The 24,220-nt window shown below is 47.5% G+C and overlaps 1 protein-coding gene across 2 annotated transcripts in view; it reads right to left on the bottom strand.

Annotated features, from left to right (window-relative positions):
• Window positions 1-24,220, bottom strand: part of LOC102967629 (mediator of RNA polymerase II transcription subunit 15) — a 66,493-nt gene that overhangs the window by 35,576 nt on the left and 6,697 nt on the right. For both annotated transcript variants that reach the window (XM_042962979.1, XM_042962980.1), the window contains exon 2: window positions 7,936-8,023. In XM_042962979.1, the coding sequence (XP_042818913.1) occupies window positions 7,936-8,023 (88 nt within the window). The remainder of the gene's footprint in view (window positions 1-7,935; window positions 8,024-24,220) is intronic.

The following is a 24,220-nucleotide window of genomic DNA, read 5'->3' as shown; positions in this document are numbered from 1 at the left end:
GTCCTTTGATGCACAATAGTTTTAAATTTTTTTCTAATAGTTTTCATTTTGATGAGTCAAACTAACAGATTTTCTTTTGTTGCATGTGCTTTTGGTGTCACATGTCAGGAACTGTGGTCTAATCCAAGGTCACAAAGATTTATGCCTGAGTTTTCTTCTGTTTTATAGTTTTAGCTCTTATATTTAAGTCTTTCACACACACATTCTAATTTTTGTGTATGGTGTGAAGATGGGACCCAACCTCAATATTTCATATATAGTCATCTAGTTGTCCCAGCACCATTTGTTGAAAAGACTGTTTTTCCCCACTGAAATCTTTCAGTGCCCATGTCCAAAAAAAAAAAAAAAAAAAAAAAAAAAAATCTATTAACAGTAAACACAAAGACTTACTTACAGATTCTCAATTCTACCTCATTGATTTGTAAGTTTATCCTTATGCTAGTATGACATGGTCTTGATTACTATAGCTTTGTAGTACATTTTAAAATCTGGAAGTATTGGGGTGCCTGGGTAGCTCAGTTAGTTGAGTGTCTGACTCTTGGTTTTGGCTCTGGTCATTATCTCCCATTCCATGGGGTTGAGCCCCATGTCGGGCTCTGCACTGACAACAAACATGGAGTCCACTTGGGATTCTCTCTCCCTCTCTTCCCCCCCTCCCCTCCCTCGCTCGCATGTGCACACCCCCCCCCCCAAAATAAATAAATAAACTTTAAAAAGTAAATTAAATTAAATTCAGAAGTATGAGTCTTCTGTGTTCTTTTCCAAAATTGTTTTGGGTATTCTGAATCCCTTGAGTTTCCACAGGATCAGTCTGTCCACTTCTACAATGTCTGTTTGAAAGTTTTCCTCAGATACCAAGAAGTGTATCAAATCCCAGAGCAGGTGCTCCAGAGCCAGTGTTCTTGGCAACAGGAAGCCTTTGATAAGTACTGCATTGTGAGTCATATATTTTAACATTTTATTTTTATACATTCTGAAATATTTTAGATGTACAAAAAGTGAAAAATTAAACAAATGCCAGTGGTCTCCTTACCTAGCTTAAATTTAAAAATAAGACACAGGGGATACCTGGGTGGTTCAGTTGGTTAAGTGTCTAACTCCTGGTTTCATCCAGCTCAGGTCATGATCTTGCAGTTCCTGAAACTGAGCCCTGCTTGAGATTCTCTCTCTCTCATTTTGCCCCTCCCCTGCTCTATCTCTCAAAATACATACATACATACATACATACATAAATAAGGGTGCCTGGGTGGCTTTGTTGGTTGAGCATCCGACTTTGGCTCAAGTCATGATCTCATGGTTCATGGTTTGTGAGTTTGAGCCCCATGTTGGGCTCTCTATTGTCAGCATGGAGCCTGTTCCAGAGCCTCTGTACCAACCCCCTCTATGCCCTTCCCCTGCTCACATGTGTGCTCACTCGCTCTATTTCTCTCTCCCTCTCAAAAATAAACACTTTTAGGGTCATGAGCTCAAGCCCCACGTTGGGTGTGGAGACTACTTTAAAAAATAAATACAGACAGACCAAAAAATAAAAATAAGACAGAAAAAAAGCAAGTAAGCAAATGAGCTAGCTCTCCATGCTACCACTGACTCACCCTACATCTCAGTTTCTTCACAGGTGAACTGGAGAAAAATGTCACACGGACTAGACCAAGAGAATACTTCTCTCAGTGCCTCAATACATGCTACTGCAAACATATCTGGTGAAAATCAAACAATCAAAATTGACAGTTAAGCTTCTGAACAAATATGTTTACTAAGGATGGTGCAGGAATCCTGACTATCATGCATTTAGACAGAATGGAGTAAAGGAGCACTGCCTACAGGACCTTCCTCATGAACCAGCTACACCCAGCTAGGCTTTCCTAGCAGATCTCAGTAGCTGTTAAGAAAATGTTTATCTTGGGGCACCTGGCTGGTTTAGTTGGTAGAGCATGCGACTCTTGATCCCAGGGTCATGAGTTCAGGCTCCACATTGGGTGTAGAGCCTGGGGGGGAAGGGAGGGGAAAAGGAGGGGAGGGAAGAGGGAAAGGAGGAAGCAAAAGGGGAAGGGAAGAAGGGTAGGAGGAAAAGGGGGAAAGAAGGAAGAAAATGCTAGTCTTTTCATGTGTTCACATTTTTCAATGTACACAATTGTGCTTTTCTGAGCTCTAAGATGCAGCACTTCTAATGCCTGAATTCTTGGGCAGTCCAACAGGTGCCCATGGATAGCAGAAGGTATATTCAGATTCAGTCAAAGCCAGACTCTGGGCTTGTGAGGTCCCTCAAAAAGGCTAAAGGTAGGAAAGCATCTCCTTTTATCAGATGTACATAGGCATCCTCCTCTTCTCTTGCTGGGAGTGTGACTGGGCCTGACTCTATTTCCCAGGCTGTGCTCGTCCCTATTTATTCCAGCTGGTTGGCTGTTCAGCTCAGGCCCTCCTCTTTGATTACTCCTAAGGTAGCTTCCCACTTCTGATGCTCACAGACTCCCTGGTCCCCGCATTTCACTTTGGCCTCCCGGTGGGGGTTTAGTTCTGTACTAGTCCTTTCTACACTGTAAACCAGAAACACGGACTACTTTTGCATAATACTATATTAAATGCAAGTGAGTAAATGAGTGTTTAACTTTTACACTAATTTAAAAACAACCAAGTAACAAGCAAGTGTTCAGAACTGCACGCAGCCGTAGTAAGCATCTCTACATGCTGCTGCTGTAGGTGTCGACACAGAGGTCCCCAGACCCCTGACTGTGCTCTCATCCAGTGGATGCCAATCTTCCCAAACCTTCAGAGGCTGGTTCAAGTGTTTGGAGATGAAACTATCACAATAACCCACCATCCCCGGGTACAATTATTTTTGCTTCCATCAGCCTCCTTTAGGCAGAGAGTAGTCCCATCTGTAGGAATTAAAGGTGTTAAGGAATTAAAGTGGCTGTTTGGTACCTTTTGCCTTGACGGATGGGAGGCAGTAAGAGAAGTGTCTAAGAGTGTGGTGACACCAGACCATCTGGCTCCATTCCTGGCTCTACCTCACCTAGATCTGTGACCTCCTAGATAAGTTAACTAGCATCTGTATGCCAGAGACTCCTTCTCTGAAACTGGGGACAGTGGTACTATATTTGCATCACAGAGCTGATGTGGGATCACATGAGCTCACACGTGAACCTTGCAAGGGGACACCACTTTACAGGGAACAAATGGAGTCTGGCCATTAAACCTGGATCCAGCCAATGATAGAATGGGCAGGGCTTCAACTTGGGGTGCTAACATCCACACTAGAAGCACGAGCCCATGCCAGGCAATTTGGTGAATTCTTTTTATTTTTTTTAAGTATTTATTTATGTAAGTCATCTCTACACCCAACGTGGGGCTCAAACTCACAACCCGGAGATCAAGAGTCACGTGCTCCTCTGACTGAGCCAGCCAAGGGTCCCTGGTAACTTCTTCTAAATGAGAGCACTCAAGATTTTCCTTGCCTTGAGAGATACACTAGGCAACCTGAGGTGCCCATTAGTGCCCCAGTTCCCTTCAGGGTGGACACCTCTGGACCGGCTAGCTTGTCAGGATTCCCAGGGAAGGTCAGTCCCTTCTCTGTGGCCTCTTCCACCTCCCAGCCCTTCCTAGAATCCAGAAACAGAGAAATTACTCTCCTTCATCCTTCTCTCTGCTCTGGGGTTCCACTTTTTCAATTCTTTCACAGTTGTTCTAATGGAATCTCAGGTCAGAGGTGCAGGTAACAAGAGTGCCCCGGCTGCCATCTGACCAGTCCTCACAGAAGGGCCTCACTGAACTGACTGGCGCCAGCTCTATGAGGAGCCTAAGCAGTAGAAAAAAGCTGGCCACTCGACAACAGTGCCTAAGGAGCAGGTCTGTCTCTGTAAAAAAGACAGGAAATTTCCAACACCTGTTAAAAAAACAAAAACAACAACAACAAAAAACCTCTTCCAAATAGCTGGGGCCTCCTCTTGGAGTTAGGGATTTAGGACGAGCTTGGTCAAAGGAAATGGACTGCTGTTGTTAAGATCCAGAGTGTGGGCTGCAGTGAGGCAGAGGCTAAGAAGGTGAGGGGGCTTTTGTGCTGCCAGGTACCCCCTTTGGGATGGAAAGCTTATTCCTCAGATGATCAGAGAATATCTGTGACAGCCAATCTCCAAGACGGCCACCAACAATCCCTGGCTTCCCTGTACAAACAGGCCACTGCTCACTTCAAAAGACAGAGGCAATTCCCACTGCCCTGGATTGGCACTGGCCTCAGGATCTCCTGTATCTGAGTGAGGTTCTAGGACTTGTGAGGACTGGCAGCTTCTACTTCCTCCTCCTCAGAAGCTAGCTGCCACGCAGTGAGGAAGTCCAGGCCATACTGCTGGAGACACCATGTGGAGGCCATGTCAGGAAAACCAATGTGCAGATAATGTGAATAAAGCCTTTATGGACCTTCCAGGTCAGCACAGCTGCCTGCTGAATACAGCTGTATGAGAGGTCACACAGGAGACCAGCAGAATGGTCAGCCAGGCAATTCCAATTGCCCTGACTGCTGACCCGCAGAATCAGGAGAAATAACTCACTGCTTAGATCATTAAGCTTTTGGGTAGTTCCTTATCAAACAATAGATAACAAACAATACTGAACCAACAAGTTCTGCATTTGAAAAGCTGAAATAGTTCAACAAACCCTAATCAATATCTTTTAATGCAAAGAAAATACAAACAAGACCAGTAATAACACCCCATCCCCCCAAATATTTGCAAATTCTACATCTAATAAGAAACTTAGATCCAAAATACATAAAAACTCTAACAATCAATTAAAAAAAAACACCAGAAGTCAATTTTAAAATGGGCAAAGGATGGGGCACCTGGGTGGCTCAAACAGTTGAGCATCCGACTTTGACTCAGGTCATGATCTCACGGTTTGTGAATTCGAGCCCCATGTTGGGCTCTGTGCTGACAGCAGGCCTGGAGCCTGCTTCGGATTCTGTGTCTCCTCCTCTCTCTGCCCCTCCTGTGCTCATGCTCTCTCTCTCTCTCTCTCTCTCTCAATAATACATAAATGTTAAAAAAATTTTTTTTAAATTGGGGCGCCTGGGTGGCTCAGTCGGTTAAGCATCCGACTTCGGCTCAGGTCATGATCTCACAGTTCATGAGTTCGAGCCCCGCATCAGGCTCTGCACTGACAGCTCAGAGCCTGGAGCCTGCTTCAGATTCTGTGTCTCCCTCTCTCTCTGCCCCTCCCCCACTCACGCTCTCGCTCTCTCTCTCTCTCTCTCTCTGCCTCTCAAAAATAAAGAAACGTGGGGCGCCTGGGTGGCGCAGTCGGTTAAGCGTCCGACTTCAGCCAGGTCACGATCTCGCGGTCCGTGAGTTCGAGCCCCGCGTCAGGCTCTGGGCTGATGGCTCAGAGCCTGGAGCCTGTTTCCGATTCTGTGTCTCCCTCTCTCTCTGCCCCTCCCCCGCTCACGTTCTGTCTCTCTCTGTCCCAAAAATAAATAAAAAACGTTGAAAAAAAAAAAATTAAAAAAAAAAAATAAAAATAAAGAAACGTAATAAAAAAAATTTTTTTTAATTAAAAAAATAAAATTAAATAAAATCAGCAAAGGATCTGTATAAACAATTCTCCTAAGAGTATATACAAACGGCCAACAAGCACATGAAAAGATGCTCAATATCATTAGTCACCAGGAAATGCAAATCAAAACCACAATTTTTGTGAGATACTGCTTCACACTCATTATGACAGCTATAATAATAATAAAAAAAAGACAAACAATAACAAGTGTTGATAAGGAGTGGAGGTATTGGAATCTCATACCCTGTTGATGGGAACGCAAAATGACACAACTGCTTTCAAAAAGTCTGGCGGGGCGCCTTGCTGGCTCAGTAGGTGGAGCATGAAATTCCTGATCTCAGGGTTGTGGGTTTGAGCCCCACATTGGGTACAGAGATTACTTAAAAATAAATTTAAAAAATTTTTTAATATTTATTTTTCAGAGACAGAGACAGAGAATGTGTGGGGAAGGGGCAGAGAGAGAGGGAGACCAGAATCCAAAGCAGGCTCCAGGCTTTGAACTGTCAGCACAGAGCCTGACATGGGGCCCAAACCCACAAACCATGAGATCATGACCTGAGCCGAAGTCAGACACCTAACAAACTGACTGAGACAACCAGGTGCCCCCAAAATAAAGTCTTTATTTAAAAAAACAAAAAACAAAAAACAAAAAACAAAACCCACAGCCTGGCAGTATTACCATATGATTCAGCAATTCTACTCCTCAGTATCTACCCAAGAGAAATGAAAATGGTATGTCAACAGGAAAGCTTCTACACAAATGTGTGTGTTTTTTTCTAAAGATTTTATTTATTTTTTATTTATTTAAAAACATTTTTCTAAATGTTTAGTTATTGAGAGAGAAAGAGAGAGAGAGAGAGAGAGAGAGAGAGAGAGAGATCGCACACGTGCATGCACGGGCAAACAGGCAGAGAGAGAGGGAGACACAGAATCTGAAGCAGGCTCCAGGCTCTGAGCTGTCAGCACAGAGCCTGATGTGAGGCTCGAACTCACGAAAGGTGCCAAAGTCAGATGCTTAACCAACTGAGCCACCCAGGTGTCCCAAGAAAATGTTTATTATGTATATCCAGAGTGCAGACCCCTCCACATCTCAGTGCTCAGCTCTTCCTTACACTTACATGTGGTCACAAACACATCATACAGGTGGTTTCTCTTCTGGAAATTGCTTTCTCCAGCCGATAATCTTGATCTTTCCATTTCGAAAAACATTCACCTCATCTAAACACACAGACCATGTCCAAATTTCCCGAACTGACCTCTATATGTCTTAAAACTTGGTTTATCCAAACCAGTATCCCACTGAGGGCCACAAACAGCATCTACTTTTTTTTTTTTTTTTTAATTTTTTTAACGTTTATTCATTTTTGAGAGACAGAGAGAGGCAGAGCATGAGCGGGGAAGGGGCAGAGAGAGGGAGACACAGAATCTGAAATAGGTCCCAGGCTCTGAGCTGTCAGCACAGAGCCTGACGTGGGGCTCGAACTCACAAATTGCGAGATCCTGACCTGAGCCAAAGTTGGACGCTCAACCGACTGAGCCACCCAGGCCCCCCTAACAGCATCTGCTTTTAATTCTTGACATGAAACGATGTTCTAGAACTCCCAATACCACACTCAGGAACAAAGTGCTCAACGCAGACCCAGTGCAGCTGAGGGTCTGCACAGTCAGGATTTGAGAGGGAGGCAGGGCAGGTGCAGTGGTGCAACAAAAGCCCTGGCTGGGCATCAGCCCCTTCTCGCATAAGCTGGGTAACACTAGACAAGCCGCTGGCTTCCTTGTTCCTGTTCTGCTTCATTTCTACAAAAACAGCTCTGCCCTGGGGAGAACACTCTATTGAAAGGAGGTAGTCACATGAAGCCCATGGCACCTGGCCCAGGACGAGAGCTCATACATTGGAAATCCTCCCCAACTATTCCACCTGTGACATTCCTCGGCCTGGATCCTAGCTCAAGGCCTCAACTTCCACAAGCATCACCTTTAGCACTAAACAAAAGATGACAAGAACTCTTCTGGGCCCACGTGTCAGGGCCCTGTGGAGCTTCGGTGAGCACCATGGGGAGCACTCTTACTCAGAGGAACAGCTGGACCCCATTGAACACCCTACAAGAGCTGGGCTCTGCCCACCATGAATGGATGGTACTGGCAATGGGGTTGTAGTCACAGGCCAGGCCTACATCCTGCATGTCTCCCCCCACCCCCCCGCCCGTATACCATGGACACGTGGGAAGACTGACAGCATACTGACGGTAAAGGTGACAGTGCCCACGGTCAATCAGTGAGCAACCACCCCGCCCCCACTCCATAGGCAGATAGCTTCCAGATTCTGCCCTGCACCCTCCCCTTCCTAAGCCTCGCTGCCAGGGAGGGTGACTGCACCCACCAAGGCCTTACCCGGGTCTTGGCCTTCAGGAACACATGGCTCTCCATATCCTTGCTGGATTTACTGTGGGCCACACCAGCTTTTCTCATGGCATCCTCACTGTAACACAGAAGAAGAAGAAGAAGAGATATTGACATGTGCCTATAAGTCTGCTCCTGCAGGGTTCCAGGCCAGCAGGCCCTGCACAGCAACTGCCCCTGGACGGAAGAGGCACTGTCCCATGGCATACCAGCCTAGCTAAGGTCCAGGAGAGGCATCAAGGGAGGGACTCTCAGCACAGCGATAAAAGGCAAGCAAGCTGAGCAAGGGAGTAAGAGGGCAGAGCCATGAGAAGGAAAAAACAGTAAAGGCAGACACCACAAAGCAAAGCAGCTACCTCCAGCACAAAGAACCAGAGGATCTAGGCCCTAGGAGTCACTCACAACCCACACAAAATCAAGTGTATTCAGATGGCTCAGTAGCCAGCACCCTCGATTTCCTACCCTCTGAGTGGCCTGGGTCCCCACTCAACTTTGGCATTAAGAACCGTGGGGCCCTGGCTCCAGTCTCCTCCTCTGTAAAACAAAGGAGGCACACAAAGTCAACTCTTAGTTCCTCCCAAAGTACGTGGGACGTGCAGGTTCTCCGGGTTGGACAAAGGAAATAAACCCCACAAATGTGGCAAACACTTAAAAACACATTTGCCAAAACATGCCCAATCAGAGACAGAATGCTATCATAGGTTTTCACCGGCTAATGCTCTGCTAGGATACAGCCACGTACACCAGCTAAGCTTGAGCTCCCTGTGAATGGCAGCACACACCCTGCCGAACACACACAAAGCTAAGAAAACATTTGTGTGTGTCTGTTAGAAAGGAAGGGGCATGTTAGGCTTGGGTCCCAGGGACTGGCCCATCTGCTCAGAGCCTGCCCTCTTTCCCAGCGTTGGGCATGCTGATAAACACATGAACAAGCACGTCAGGGCTCTGCAGACTCACCCCAGGAGAATTAAAAAAAAGCCTGATCCAGAGGCACCTGAGTGGCTCAGTCGGTTAAGCGTCCAACTTCAGCCCAGGTCATAATCTCATGGTTCATGAGTTTGAGCCCCGCATCGGGCTCTGTGCAGATAGCTCAGAGCCTGGAGCCTGCTTCAGATTCTGTGTCTCCCTCTCTCTTCCCCTCCCCCACTCCCCCTCGTGCACGTTCCCTCTCTCTCTCAAAAATAAATGAAACATTAAAAAAATAATAAAAATAAACATAAACATGCCCGGTCCAGTGGTGCTAGAAAGCCTACTGACTGCTCCACACAAACAAGCAAACCCCAGGGTACTGGAAGAGTATGCAAATGGAGCTGCAGGATCATGTTTGTGATCCTTAAATTCAGAAAGGAGGCTAGATTCTAAGACTTGGACAAATCTGTATTAATGTGTAAAAGAAGCATAAAATGACACTGACCCATTACACTGCTGGGTAACTCATTAAACACATGGGTTCAGAGTCCCTACCCCCATCTGCTTCCCCAACCTCCACCGAGGCAAAGAAGCAACAACATGTTCCTGTTAACAAGGCAGCCAGGATGGAGCAGACACACGCACGAGGGGCAATGTGATCAGGGCCACAAGAATGGAGTAAAAGGAACAATGCAGAAGGACAACACGAGATCAAACTCATGGGGAAGTGAGTGTGGCAGGCTCAGAGGACTGAGCCAGCATGAGGCAGGCATCCATATGTGGAGATCAAGAGTTGTCACCCAGTTAGGCTCTAAGTCACTGAGCATTTCCAACAAGAGAACTGACTGAGCAAACCCGCTTTCAGAAGGACAACTCACCTGTGCCCCCAAGCCCCCAAGGCCATACCTGTTCCCTTCCCCACCTTCCAATAGCAGTGTGAGGCAAACCTTGCCATGGAGACTTGCCAGGGCTGAGGGCCACAGAGCCGCAGGAGGTGAGGGGAGAGGAGTAGACACAGCAAGAGGGTACTTGCTGGTCAGTGGAACATGCTGGAGGCTGGCTGAGAAGAAGTGGAGAGGCCATGGATAGAAGGTGGAGCCAGAAACCAAGGTGTGAAGCACAGAAAGGCAGAGGAAGGGCTGAGGGCTCTGAGAGGGGGACTCGATTACGCAGATGGGCTCTGTGCCCAAGACAAGCAATCTCCAAGGGCTTAGGCAGGCTCCTGGCTGGCTGAAAGCAATTCTCCCAAGCTGCTGGCTGGCCACTTTTAATGGAGTCAGCAGACTCACAGGCCCCACACAAACTCCGTGCACTCTGACTGCAGCAAAGACACCTGGCACCATCCACAGAGACAAGACACAGACAACAGCTTAATAGCTTTGAAGCGGGGGGGGGGGGGGGGGGGGGGGGACCTTGCCAGGTCCAAAGGCACCAGATCCCAGATGTGCGGAGGGAGGAGCCCTGCCCCATCCTGGTCAGGGCGACACCACTGAGGACACGGACAGTGTGGTCATTGGCTGTAACTCAAAGAACCTGACGAGCATCATCAAGACAGGAGGCCAGTAACAGGCCTCTCTTGACAAGCTAGAACACACACCTTAACAAGAGCAAACAGAACTAGAATAAACGTCCACCAAAGGGGCTGAGCAGCTATGGAGCCAAGGACGAAGGCCACTCTTCAGCCGGGAGCCAGGGCTCTGCGAGGCAGCAATGGGCCCATGTCACGTACGTGTCGTTTCCACTGCTGCACACAACACCTGTCCAAACAGGCCCTGCATGTTTGTTGGCTAAAGAGTGAAGAGGGCCCTGAGCACTATTTTCAGTTCTGCAAACCATATTTTTTAAAATGTTTTTGCTCCTGTTTCTAGTCTGCAGATCATGCTCCACAGAATAGAAGATGAGGCAAAAAAGAAACCAGGCAGTTCTGCTCTCTGTTACCACCCCACGCTTTCCCCAAGGAGGCCCTGTCCTTTCCTTTTCAGCCAGCTCAGCATCTTGCCGTCCATTATCTGGTTCTAACTGCACAGGGAACAGTTTCTCACATCAGTGCTTAAGGGTGGTGTCCCTTCCTCCTTCTGTACCAAAGACCAACGTGCTCACTGCATGAGGCTGCCGTGGGTCCCAGCCCCACATTCAGGGCAGCCCCCAGGCAGATGCAGGACCAGCTGCTCTCCACAGCCCCCTGTGCTCTGTCCCCACGATGCCTACAGAAGCAGCTGAACCTGGATGGCCACTCCTCAGCCTCTGTCTCCAGAAGACATACCCCTTCCAGCAACTGTCACTCAATAAAGTCAAACTAGCACACAAGAAAATAGATCTAAAGACAGAGTGGTGGTTACAGCCTCAGAGAAAACAACTTAGAAGAACAAACAAGTCTTAGTGAGCTCCACCCACACACGATCAAGCCTGAGGTCAGTGCAGGGAAGCCAAGGGCCTGCCCAGCTGGGGGAGGTCAGGGAGCAAAACTAGGATCAGCTCACAAGGGTGGACCCGAATCGGTGGTCCTGCCCCAGTTCTGATACCAAGGCAGCCGTTCCTAACCCTGAGGCTGACAGGAAGGTGGCAGCACCATAACAGAGGGGCCTGTCTGGTGGCCACTGCCTGGGCATGCCCAGGCCTCTGAGATGGATGGAGGACTGACACTGGCTCAGGAGCAAGCAGTCCCCCCTTTCAAGCTGGGCTCCACAGCTCCCCTGGTATAGCTTCCTCCTGTTTGCCATGGCTACACCAGTCGGCCTGGTCAGGGTTCAACTGGTATCTGGTTTAGACCAGAGTTTCCTGGGGGAGGACCTGATCCACCCCACAGGCCCTGTGAACTCCCCTACCAGGAGGTCAGAGGAGGCCCTTCCTGTCCAGACCCTGCCTGAGCAGAGGGCAGTGACACACCAAAAAACAAAAAAACAAAACCAAAAAAACCCTGTAACCTCAGCTCTATGTCCACCAATTGCCCACACTGGAAACCTGGGAACCCCCTCTTCACTTCCTAATTCTGACTTCTGTTCCTTAAAATCCAAGTCCTCACCCCATCTCTCACTGTACCTTTGGTGGTCCTTCTTCATAGGCTTCTGTCTCCCGGTCCCACTCCTACCACCTCTGCCAGCTTCCCAAGCCACATGACTGCCAGTGGGAGTGGGAAGTGACCCAGGCTCTGTCCCCACCTGCCTCAAGGGCCTCGCTCCTTACCAGCAAGGCAGACAGCTGTGGAGCCCACTCCCTCAGCCCCCCAGAGCCCTGCTGCCAAGTATACTGCCAACCATCCCCCCAGCCCTGCCTGTTGGGCCCTCCAACCATGCTCCTACCGAGGCACCCCCACTCATTGCCTCAGAGAAACCTCATGGTCACCCTGGCCACACCCGAGGCAGCTCCTGTGGGAACTGTCAGCTCCCTGTCGGTCAGCCCTGCTTGTCCTATGAACACCTTGAGAGCAGAGATTGGTATGCAGCAGGCAGTAATCAGTACCACATAACTGCCTATTTTTAACACAAGGAGTGGTAATGCCATGCATTTTGACAGGTCACAATATACAGAATTGAGAATCAGTGTGGCAGATACAGGAGAAATCAATCCTCGAATAAGCACACCCAGGCAGCAGAAGCCAGGGTGACAGGAAAGGTATGTGCCAAGATGGGTGGAAGTGCTGGGCACTGGACCTGCAGGAAGCAGACAGAGGAAGAAGGGCCTGGGCTCCAGAATCACCCAGAAATCACACATACTGGGGGCTCAAATTCCAACCTGGCCACTGGCCAGCTCCGGGTCTTGGCAGAGGCACTCCATCTCCCCCACACACATACACACACATGCTCCTCATAAAGAAGCTCTCTGAAAGGGCTGTGGTTAGAATGAAGGCAGGTGCACAGAAGAGTCAGGGTGTGAGGACAGGCCCAGCCTTGGCACAGCCTGCACAGCTCCTGTCCAGCATCCGGCCTACATTTTTTTCTGTCCCCAAATTGGGAAACTCAATTTGTCAACTGGAGTTGGTTCATATTCTTTGTAACACAAATCAGTGCAGGATAAGGCAAAAAAACTACAAACTGTGTCCTGGGAAGGTATGCATGGATGTAAGCTCCAAGTGTTTTAATGCTCCAGCCTGCCCCTTGCGACTCCACCCCCCAGCCGGTGACCCTGGATACAGCATCTGGATACAGACGCGGTGTGTCCTTACCTCATGGGGCTGGTCTGAGGATTACAGTAATGATGTCAGGCACTTGGCACACAGGAAGCACTAGGGTGTGTTACAGAAATCAGAAAGCAGTCTGCCTAACTGCGCAGTAAGACTGCATCCCAAAATACCTCCAACGTTCGATGATGCTGGTGTCGCTCCCTTCCTAGCAGATGACAGCAGTCTCCCTCAGGCAGAGCTGCTCTCCTACTGAAGCCGAGCCACCTGGAAGTGTGCCCCAGCAGCTGCACACTTCTCAGGAAGGGGCTTTGAGTGGGTGTGCTGATGAGAAACATTAAGCGGCCTTCCCTGCTCTCCGGCTGCCTGACCCTCCCATCATGCTCCATTCCAAAGGGCCCTGGTTCACACCCAAGGGTCTTTCCACCTCTCCTGACAGCACCCTCTTCAATGCCACACGCTTCTCCAGACTCAACCACCTCTGCCATTGCTGAACGTGTGCTCACATTCACAGAAGAGCGAGCCCGTCTGGTCTCCTGCTGCTGTCTAAAGCAGGAAGGTTCTTTCCTCTCTCAGTCACTCACCCTCCTAGCTTCAGGTGGACAGGATGCCCATCTATCTGTGTGAGGCTTCTGTTCTGCCCCGAGGAAACCTCTCCTCATTTGAGAACCACACAACCATCAAGCAACTGACCTCTCACAAGGCAGGAATTTTGCCAGCCCCGCCTCTCCCCACCCTACAAGAGAAGCCTCCAGATGAAGTGGCACCTGCATGTGCAAAGAGTCTGTTCAACTACCTAGGACCTTGCAGTTTACATGGGTGACCCTTCACCCTGTTTGTGTAAAAGCCCCAATCTTACGAAGCTCAAGATAACAGGAGAATACTTACATAACACTGGGATGAGGAAGGCTTTCCTAAGCACACCATCAAAAGCAGACACCATATAGGGAAAAAGATCTTGCCAAGTTAAAAAAGAATCCTACCACAATTTTACCAACCATCTACCAAAGAGATAAGGAAAAGGTGCCCCTGATACTCCAGACCCTGGGCACTTCAAGTCCGCCGCTGATACCAGAGAAGCAAGGCTCTGGCATCCCTGCTTCCCTATCAGGTGCTCAGGACAGCACCCACCCCACCCTCACCCCATGCCTATGCAATTGTCGTGTATGTGTGGGGGTAAGCTCCCAGCACTTGTGGCACAGCCCAGGAATGCTCTGTTTGGTAAAGCAGAGCTCAGGCCAGCACAAGAGAGAGCTGTCCCACTCTCTCTAAATGCCGGCTGGGTCTAAGCATTGCCCATGGTTGAGGCCTATCCCAAACCTTCTGCCCTGCCTCAGAGGAGGAATCCTATGAGCCCACCCCTAGAAGGGCCAGGAAGTGAAGACAGACCAGAAGGAAAGCAAATCACTACACTGGTCCTGAGCAGGAAACACAGTTTTGACTTAAATTAAGCTAGCTTAAGCCACAGTGCAAATAAACATGTTCCCTGCAATAATTTCATTTAAAAATAAAATTAAATATGAACCTCCAGGCTGGCATAAGGAACTGAACCTGCACGTCTAATTTTGTTCCGTCTTAAAACCCCACTAAAACTACCGATAAAGGAGGATTTTGTTTTTCTTTAACACAAACTCACAAAGCCAGGAAGGACAGGAGTAAGGCTCCAACAACAGGATTTTAGAATCTAGAAAGCCGATGGTCCAGTGGTGATAGACACGGCAAGCTAAGAAAGCAGAGTCCTAAGTAAGTGACAGTGAGGAGGGCTGAGGGCCAACCCAGTGACAGCTCCAGATCTTGGCAAAGCTCAGGACAGGGTGTGCCAGGCACTCAGGAACCAAGGGTAAATGGAAAGATTCCTGTGTGAAAGCCTTCCCCGCATCCCCTCCTCCACTTCACACTGCTGGGTAACCATTCCCACACCAGCAGATACCAGAGATTTATTCTCTGGAGAAGAGTCACTGGACTGGGAGGGGTCAACCCACCCAGGTGAGAGGGCAAGGGGAGGATAATGAAAAAAGTGAACTATGTGGCCACTGAGTGTCTAGATCCACACTAACTGTTGAAGCCCACCTGTCTCCCTTCTGCCCACCCGTGGCTTCCTCCAGTGTAGCACCCAGGCCTTCACTCTACAGCCCAGTGTTTAGAAGACCATGTTTTGGAGGAAAGACACAGAGCCTGAAGCTACATGAACCTCTGGGGAAGCTCCCAGTGGACAAGCCCCTCGTGCTAAAAGCATCCGCCTGCCTTCCTGGTACCCCTGTCCTCTTGAGGTGAGCCACCAACCAAGGGCTTCCCAAGACACCCTTACGTGGCAGATGAAGACCCCATGAGAAAAAATGCCAAGAAACTATCTTTACTATCCAAAGATAAGACATTGCATCCATTTAACAAGAACAGGAGTCTATAAAACAGGAAGTCAGGTTACAAAAAGCAAAGCAAAGAGTTCTTAGGATTAAAAGCATGTTAGCAATGAAAAGTCAGAGATAAAACTGAAATCTCCCACAGAACGCAGCAAAAGGACAAAGAGATGGATATAGAAGATAAAAGATAAATTACAAGAGGACCAAAGGGCCAACATTCAGACACAGGGGGGCAGAGGGAACACAGGGAGAAGAAGGAACGTGACACGACATGATTTGGAGGAACTTTCCCTGAAGCACCAGACATGAGTTGTGGCAGTGAGACAAGTCGCCTCGAAGCTCACTGGGAGAAGTGCTGGGCCCGCACAAGCAGCACGAGAAACAAGAAAACAGCGGGATGCACTTCTCAATCCTTGACTTAGTATTTCCAAACCAGAAGCCCATGTGCACCCAAATGGACATGGCCTCCAGAAATTGAGTTCTTTCTCTAGAAGCTAGTGGGATGAGGGAGTGAATCAAAAAGAACACACCACAGGATACAGGAAACAAGAAACCCAACAATGGAGCTGTGCAGCTCAAGAGACTAGCACTGCCTCTGGCCTGTGCCCATGAGAGCTCCAGAGGGAAGTCCAGGGAAAAAGCCAGAGCTGACAGACAGCCTGGCAGCACTGAGCATGGGGATGACCGTACTGAGCGGTGACTGGAAGATACAGGAAAAGTCAGCCACAGGTACACAGAAAACTGGGCACATTTTTAAGAAGGCAATTTAATTCTGGAGAAAAAAAATAATGGTCATCTGTAGGATATCATTTGTATAGGCATAAAACGTAAGTATTCCTTACGGATTTACCCAGAAGGTAAAATACTGGCAGAATGAGGGAGAAGCACAGATAATGGCTGTGTAAAGGGAGCTACAGAGAAAGTCAATAGATAATTTATGAAACTCATAAACGTGATGACCTGAGATAGAGGCACATGCACGTTACACGGAATCACGGGCACATACCAGAAGGAAGAGCAGAGAGTCACAGGGGAGTACTCAGTGAGTGGGGACACACCACGGTTTCTTGTCTTTTACCACTCCTTGACTTCTAAAACTGAATGTGCATATATTATTTGATAAAATAAGAATTGAAAGTTCAATGACAAAATCCACATAAAGAGTGTGCCACAGACTCTGCCACAAAGAAATACTTAGTGAACACCAGCTGTTAATAAGGGTCTCCTCGGGCCACCTGCTTGGCTCAGTGGGTAGAGCATGTGACTCTTGAGTTCAAGCTCCATGTGGGACATAGAGATTACTTAAAAAAAAAGGGGGGGGGTCTCCACCTTTCTTTTTTTTATCATCATTTATTTATTTTGAGAGAGAGCATGAGCGTTCAGGAGGGGCAGAGAGACAGAATCCCTAGCAAACTGTGTGCTGACATTGTAGCAACACAGGGCTCGAACACACAAACTGTGAGATCATGACCTGAGCTGAAAATCAAGAGTTGGACACTTAACCAACGGAGCCGCCCAGGCGTCCCTCCTTCACCTTTCTAATCCTTCCAGACTCAGACAACACGGAGACATGATGCTCACACTTCATTGCCAATTTTGACCCCAGGAGCATCCCAAAAAGCCTACCACACATTCCACAGCCCCTCAGTCAGAGAAGTCCTGAGCAAAGCAGTCCCCTGCATCCTCCCATCCAGCTGAAAAAGCCCCTTCCTGTCCACCCCACCCCCCAAAGCGCAGGACTGTTCGGTTGGGTCTTCAACCTTCACCAAGTCCTTAGGAAGCTCCAGAGCAGCCTCCCGTGCCTCTCTTGGTCTCCTCTCCTCTCAGTTCCGTGGCAGCAGTTTACTGCCCCAGGTGGTTTCGTCTAGGAGGCAGGCAATGACTAGACACCAATTGTTCAATCACCAATAGTAACCAATGCAAACACCTGGCCTCAACAGGGAGTGGGCCTTCTTGACCTCACAGGTAGCCATTAGCAGAATACAACTGCTTCCTTTTCTTTGTTGCCATCCTTCTGCATTCCGGTTCTCTGACTTTTTGAAGAAATATAAAGTGTTTTCTAACTAGATAAAAATCTGTGTTTCAGAATTTAGCCAGCCACCTACATGTAAGGAAAGAATATTTTAGTCTTGCAGAAAGAAATTTCTTAATCATACAAACACAAGAGACTGAAAGCACTTTCTTCTCACATTCCTCTTGGTTTGTTTGATCAAGCTCTCCAAATTCTGCCCTCAAGATTTCTCAATCCCCAACGAACTGGATCAACAGAAGAACTACTCCTAGAGAGAATATCATTGCCCTGAAAAGAGCATGTTATTTGAGCTAGTTCAGAAGACCTACAACCTTTGTCATTTACTCCAATCTGCTGGTTTGGCCTCAACAGGTCCAGGAGAGTCCTCGAGATCCCTGTTCAGGCACTGGCCTCTGGGCTCCAGGCCTGCAACCACGTGCTGAGGATTCTCTCTGCCAAGCCAATAATTTATTAAAATGCTTATCTCACATGATTTTGTGGTATTTGGAGAGTAAAGCCCTATCGTCTACAGATCTGCACTCAAGGACTAGCAGTTGACATCATATGGTGTCTGGAATGTGATTGAAAATAGTCCAGAAGTGGGTGGAGAGTGATGGGTGAAACTGGCCATATGTTGCTAACTCTCCAAGTACCTGAGAGAACATTCTTCTATCTCTACTTCTGCAAATATTTGGAAAAGGCCATAATGGAACTTTTAACAAGATAGTAAATAAAAAGCTCGTGTCAAGCATGCAGGATGACTGCGCAGAGGAGCTTGGAGAAGGCTTACTCCCAAGACTGCCTCACTGTGAGGCCATCTTGGCTGTCACACAGGGAGTGACCATGCACTCTGAGTCACCCTGGCTGCACAGTCCCCCTCAGCCTAGGGAAGCATGGCCCTCTAGAAGGCAGCAACCAATAAATGTCTTAAGAAATCTGCTCCCACACCAGAGGTCAGTCCAGTTCCTCACAACCCAACCACGGGAAGAGTCCCATTGGCCAGAAGCTTTGCTGTTGTCCATGCCTCATATAAACTGGGGCCATAGCACACAGGTCCCAGCCAGAGTCACCCCCAGGAGATGAACACAATCTGAGCTGTGAAAAAGCCAAAACTCAAACCAAACTCAAGAGTTCAAGTATAAATTTTAAAAAAATTAAAGTTAAAAAAAAAAAGTTCGAATATAAAAATATACAGGTATAAATAAACAAACAGAGGTGTGTGTGTGTGTATATATATATATATATATACACACACACATATATACTCACATATTTAAAATACATACATATCTTGGCACAAAAACAGACCCTCAGATCAATGGAACAGAATAGAGAACCAGACAGAAATGGAACCACAAATGTATGGCCAACTAATCTTTGACAAAGCATGAAAGAATATCCGATGGAATAAAGACAGTCTTTTCAGCAAGTGGTGCCAAGAAAACTGGATAGCGACATGCAGAAAAATGAACCTGGGCCACTTTCTCACACCATACACAAAAAAAAACTCAAAATGGATGAAAGACCTAAGATAGAAAGCCATAAACATCCTCAAGGAGAAAGCAGGCAAAAACCTCTTTGACCTCGGCTGCAGCAACTTCTTATTCAACATATATCCAGAGGCAAGGGAAACAAAAGCAAAAAGGAACTATTCGGACCTCGTCAAAATAAAAAGCTTCTGCACAGCAAAAGAACAATCAGCAAAACTAAAAGGCAACCGACGGAATGGGAGAAGATATTTGCAAATGACGTATCAGGTAGAGTTAGTATCCAAAATCTATAAAGAACTTACCAAATTCCACACCCAAAAAACAAATAATCCAGTGAAGAAATGGGAAAAAGACATGCATAGACACTTCTCCAAAGAAGACATCCAGATGGCCAACCGACACATGAAAAAAGGCTCAACATCACTCATCATCAGGGAAATACAAATCAAAACCACAATGAGATACAACCTCACACCTGTCAGAATGGCTCACATTAACAACTCAGGCAACAACAGATGTTGGCGAGGATGCAGAGAAAGAGGATCTCTTTTGCATTGTTGGTGGGAATGCAAGCTGGTGCAACCACTCTGGAAAACAGTATGGAGGTTTCTCAAAAAACTAAAAATAGAACTACCCTACGACCCAGCAATTGCACTACTAGGTATTTATCCAAAGGATACAAGTATGCTGTTTCAAAGAGACACACGCTCCCCAGTGTTTATAGTAGCACTATCAACAATAGCCCAAGTATGGAAAGAGCCCAAATGTCCATCGATGGATGAATGGATAAAGAAGATGTGGTATCTATATACAATGGAGTATTACTCGGCAATCAAAAAGAATGAAATCTTGCCATTTGCAACTACGTGGATGGAACTGGAGGGTATTATGTTAAGTGAAATGAGTCAGAGAAAGACAAATATATGACTTCACTCATAGGAGGGCTTTAAAATACAAAAAAGATGAACATAAAGGAAGGGAAACATAAATAATATAAAAACAGGGAGGGGGACAAAACATAAGAGACCCTTAAATATGGAGAACAAACAGGGTTACTGGAGGTGTTGTGGGAGGGGGAATGGGCTAAATGGGTAAGGGGCATTAAGGGACCTACTCCTGAAATCATTGTTGCACTATATGCTAACTTGGATGTAAATTTAAAAAAATTAAAAAATAAATACATTTTAAAAATAAATAAAATACATACATATCAAAGCATACACCCACAGAAGCAGGACTGAAGAGAAAAAATTAAACTGTCAGCAATAGCCATCTCTGGGTAGAGAGAGTATGGAAAACATCTTCCTGTTTTGAAATCCTCTACAATGTTATCTGAAAGGGAATTAAGTACTGCACCCATCAGTCCTGAACACAATGACCAAAACAGGAGACAGAGGCAGGCCCAAGCTGCTGGGACTGGCTTCCCGTGCCCACACCGCCCCACCCCAGTCTCTCCGCACATCTCCTCTGCCCACCACACCCACCGCCAGAGCCTTCTGCCTGGCCTCCTCTGCCACTCCCACCCACTTCACAACTGCAGCTAACTGCTCTTCCAAGTTTGTTCCTTGCATCACCCACTGGACGCTAGACTCTCTCCTTGGAAGGGTTGACACCCCACACACTCCACACACCATCACCTTAAATTTTTTCATTTATTTAATGTTTATTTATTTTTGAGAGAGAGACAGACAGAGCACGAGCAGGGAAGAGGCAGAGAGAGAGGGAGACACAGAATCGGAAGCAGTCTCCAGGCTCTAAGCTGTCAGCACAGAGCCTGACACAGGGCTCGAACCCATGAACAGAGAGATTATGACCTGAGCCGAAGTTGGACACTTAACTGACTGAGCCACCCAGGTGTCCCTATACACCATCACCTTGTACCCCACCTGTCAGAAGCAGCACAGAATCAGGGCCCATCTCCCTCAGGGGTGCATATCTGTGTCTTTCTCCTCCCCTTCCTCCTGCATGTACACACAGTTGCCAAATTTCAAAGCTTCCTTACATATAGGGTCTCTCCCTCCTAAATCATCCTCTCCATTCCCACTGTCGTGGCACCTAGTGGGTCTCAAATTTGAGTATGCATTCAAAATCAACAAGGATGCTTATTATAAAGGCAGGTTCCTTGACAATGTCAGATGTTGGTAAGGATGTCTGACAAGGGGAACACCCCACGTGGCTGGTGGGAAAAGTAAATGGATACATACCACCTGGGAAAACTGTCTGGCAGACTGCACCCCAACGTCCATCGAGTGTAGAACAGAACAGAAAAGTGATCTGGGGTAGAGTTGCACAATGGATGACACATGGCATAAGTAAGAATGGCTACCTAAAAGGTTGATCACCCATCACAGACATGCTAATTGAAAGAAGCTGCTGAGTGAAAGAAGCCAGACATGGTGTGACTCCAATGACAGGGAAGTTTAGGAACAAACGTCTCCCTGGCCTGGGAAGCCAGATGAGTGGGGGCACATTGGCTGAAGCACAGGGGGGAGCCTGCTGGGTGCTGGGCCTGTTCCAGATATAGGCCTGGGCTGTGGCTAAGGGGGTGTTTTCATGTGTGAACATTCATCTGGTAGCGTCATGCTGAAGATGTGTCCTTGTGTCATTCACTGAAGTAGGTTTGTTATACTTCAATATAGAGAGGCACCATGTGAGACAACCAGAGCTCCTAAGCCCTGACCCCATCCCCAGGTTGGACTGGATTGGCCTTGAGCCTGAGTTCCTAGTACACAGCACCTGGTGAGGATTTGCTCTGCATTTTCACAGGCCTGAATCCCTCCATCATGAATCAGAGCAGACCCATGGCTTTTGGAGGGCACAGAGTGTTCCATTAGGGCTTCTCAGAGCAAATCTGGCATTCTTTGTAACAGGTGCTCCATGCCACACACAGTGGCCAGATCACTCAATAAAACATCACCTCTGATGAGGATTGAGAGGGAGTCAGAAAGGGGAGAGGGGGCAGAAAAGAAGGATGAGCCTCTGGAGGTGTGGAGAGGGGGGAGTTCTGGTCCAGGCCCCTTAGCCTGGATGTGCCCACCTGCCTGTCCCTCTCCTGGACTGGATGCGAGTGGGTCAGCTCAAAGGCAGCTGGGTCACTCCTATTCCCTACCCACCCCTATCCGCCCCCCCCCCACCCCCCGCCTCCAGCAGATTCCCAGGTGGGGAACTTAGAGAAGACTGTGGGGCCAAGGGCAAAGAGAAAACAGGGTCCAGAAGGAGGAGGGAGCAAGACAGAACTTGGCTGTTATTCACCAAGCATGAGCTCCAAGATGTGTATAAATGAGAAAATGGGTAAACCTGAGGGAAGGGTGTACCCAAGCACTCTATACTATCCTTACAATTCTGCATGTTTGAAACACTCTCAAAATAAAAAGCTCAAAGTAAGGAGAACAGGGACTTCAAGAGGTCAAATGTCTTCTCCAAAGGCTCACTGCTCTAAGTAACAGCTATGCCACCTCAAGATACTTAACTCATTCAATCAGTGATCTTTATTAACCCTCACCATGTTAGCAAGTGATTTGTTATTAAAATGGAAGGGAGCATCTCCATCACAGTATAGGTTTCAAGATTATTATGCCTGGGCTTCTAATGTATCTTCTTTGTTCTCCAGGATTGGATACTCATTTGTTTATCTGTTAAACAGAACCACCTACTAACCGCCTGGACTCTCCATCTTTAATTTTTTTTTTTTTTTAACGTTTATTATTGAGAGACAGAGACAGACAGAGCATGAGCATAGGAGGGGCAGAGAAAGGGGGAGACACAGAATCTGAAGCAGGCTCCAGGCTCTGAGCTGTCAGCACAGAGCCCGACGCAGGGCCTGAACCCACAAACCACGAGATCATGACCCGAGCCGAAGTCAGATGCTTAACCAACTGAGCCACCCAGGCGCCCCTGAACTCTCCATCTTTAAATAAATGTCTTGATTTTTAAAAAAAGGCTCAGAATGCGAAGTGGTTCAATGTTTAGGTAGCACTGATGGAGAGAAAGCCCTGGAAGGCCATCAGAAGAGAAGCCAGCACTGCTTTCCACCATCCTACCTGTGATTATTATGCACCTCTTATCTAAGCCAAGGCATCATGCCAGGAGCTCAATGAGATGCAGAGGTATAAGACCAGATCCTACACTCTAGGAATTCATAATACTGTTGGCAAGGCAAAAAAAATAATGATGAGTGTAAAAATAGCAAAAAAGAGTTAATCTGTTTAGTACATGCCAGGGTGCACCCAGTGCGGGCCCTACAAACTCAAGAGGAAGTAAGAATTGCCATGGTCTGAGCCATCAGGGCTCATGAGAAGGGGATGATGCCAAAGCCAAACCTCCAATAGGGAAGAGAAAGAACAGAGAAGTATGAAACCAGAGGGCCTGGCATGGAGGAGGGAGCATCTGGCTGGGCCTCTCATACCAGCATGGTGGGAAAGCCATCTGGAAGGACAGTTTCAGATTGAAAGGAGAATGCTTCTTAAAAGGGGTGGAAAGAAGCGTCTTAGGAAGGCTGTGGTGGCACTCAGGGCCCAGATGAGGGAGGACATCTACACTGAAGGCAGAACACATGTGACTTTCCACCTTATGGTAGCTATCTGTGACCATGGCTCCCTCTTCCTCATGTGCACACAGGGCACTTCATCTGGACCACATGTTCTGCTTGCTAACCTGTTCTCAGTATCATTGGGTTATGAACATCTCTCGTGTCATTTTTTTAAAAAGATTTTTAAGTAATCTCTGCACCCCAAAGTGGGACTCAAACTTACAACCCCAAGATCAAGAGTCACATGTTCTACCGACTGAGCCAGCCAGGTGCCCCTCCCATGTCTTTTTTTTTTTTTTAATAAAGTTTATTCATTGGGGGGGAGAGGGAGGGAGTGACAGGAAGAGGGAGAGAAATAGAAAGAGAAAATGAATGAGCAGGAAAGGGACAGAGAGAGAGCGGACAGAGGATCCAAAGTGGCCTCTGCACTTACAGCAGAGAGCTCGAGGCAGAGCTCAAATTCAAACTGTGAGATCATGACCTAAGCTGAAGTCAGATACTCAACCAACTGAACCACCCAGGCGCCCCATCTCATATCATTTTTTTTAAGCAATTTTAATGTTTATTTATTTTTGAGAGAGCGCAAGCGCACAAGTGGAGGAAAGGTGAAGAGAGGGGGACAGAGGATCCGAAGTGGGCTCTGTGCTGACAGCAGAGGCTCGAACCCATAAACCATGAGATCATGACCTGAGCCAAAGTTGACGCTTAACTGAGCCACCCAGACACCCTCTCCCATGTCATTTTTTTAAAAATTGTTTTAATGTTTATTTTTGAGAGAGAGAGAGAGAGAGAGAGAAACAGAGCATGAGTGGTGAAGGAGCAGAGAGCAGGAGACAGAATCTGAAGCAGGCTCCAGGCTCT

Source organism: Panthera tigris, chromosome D3, assembly GCF_018350195.1.
Source record: "Panthera tigris isolate Pti1 chromosome D3, P.tigris_Pti1_mat1.1, whole genome shotgun sequence".
Taxonomy (NCBI): domain Eukaryota; kingdom Metazoa; phylum Chordata; class Mammalia; order Carnivora; family Felidae; genus Panthera; species Panthera tigris.
This window is presented reverse-complemented; position numbering and strand designations above follow the sequence as displayed.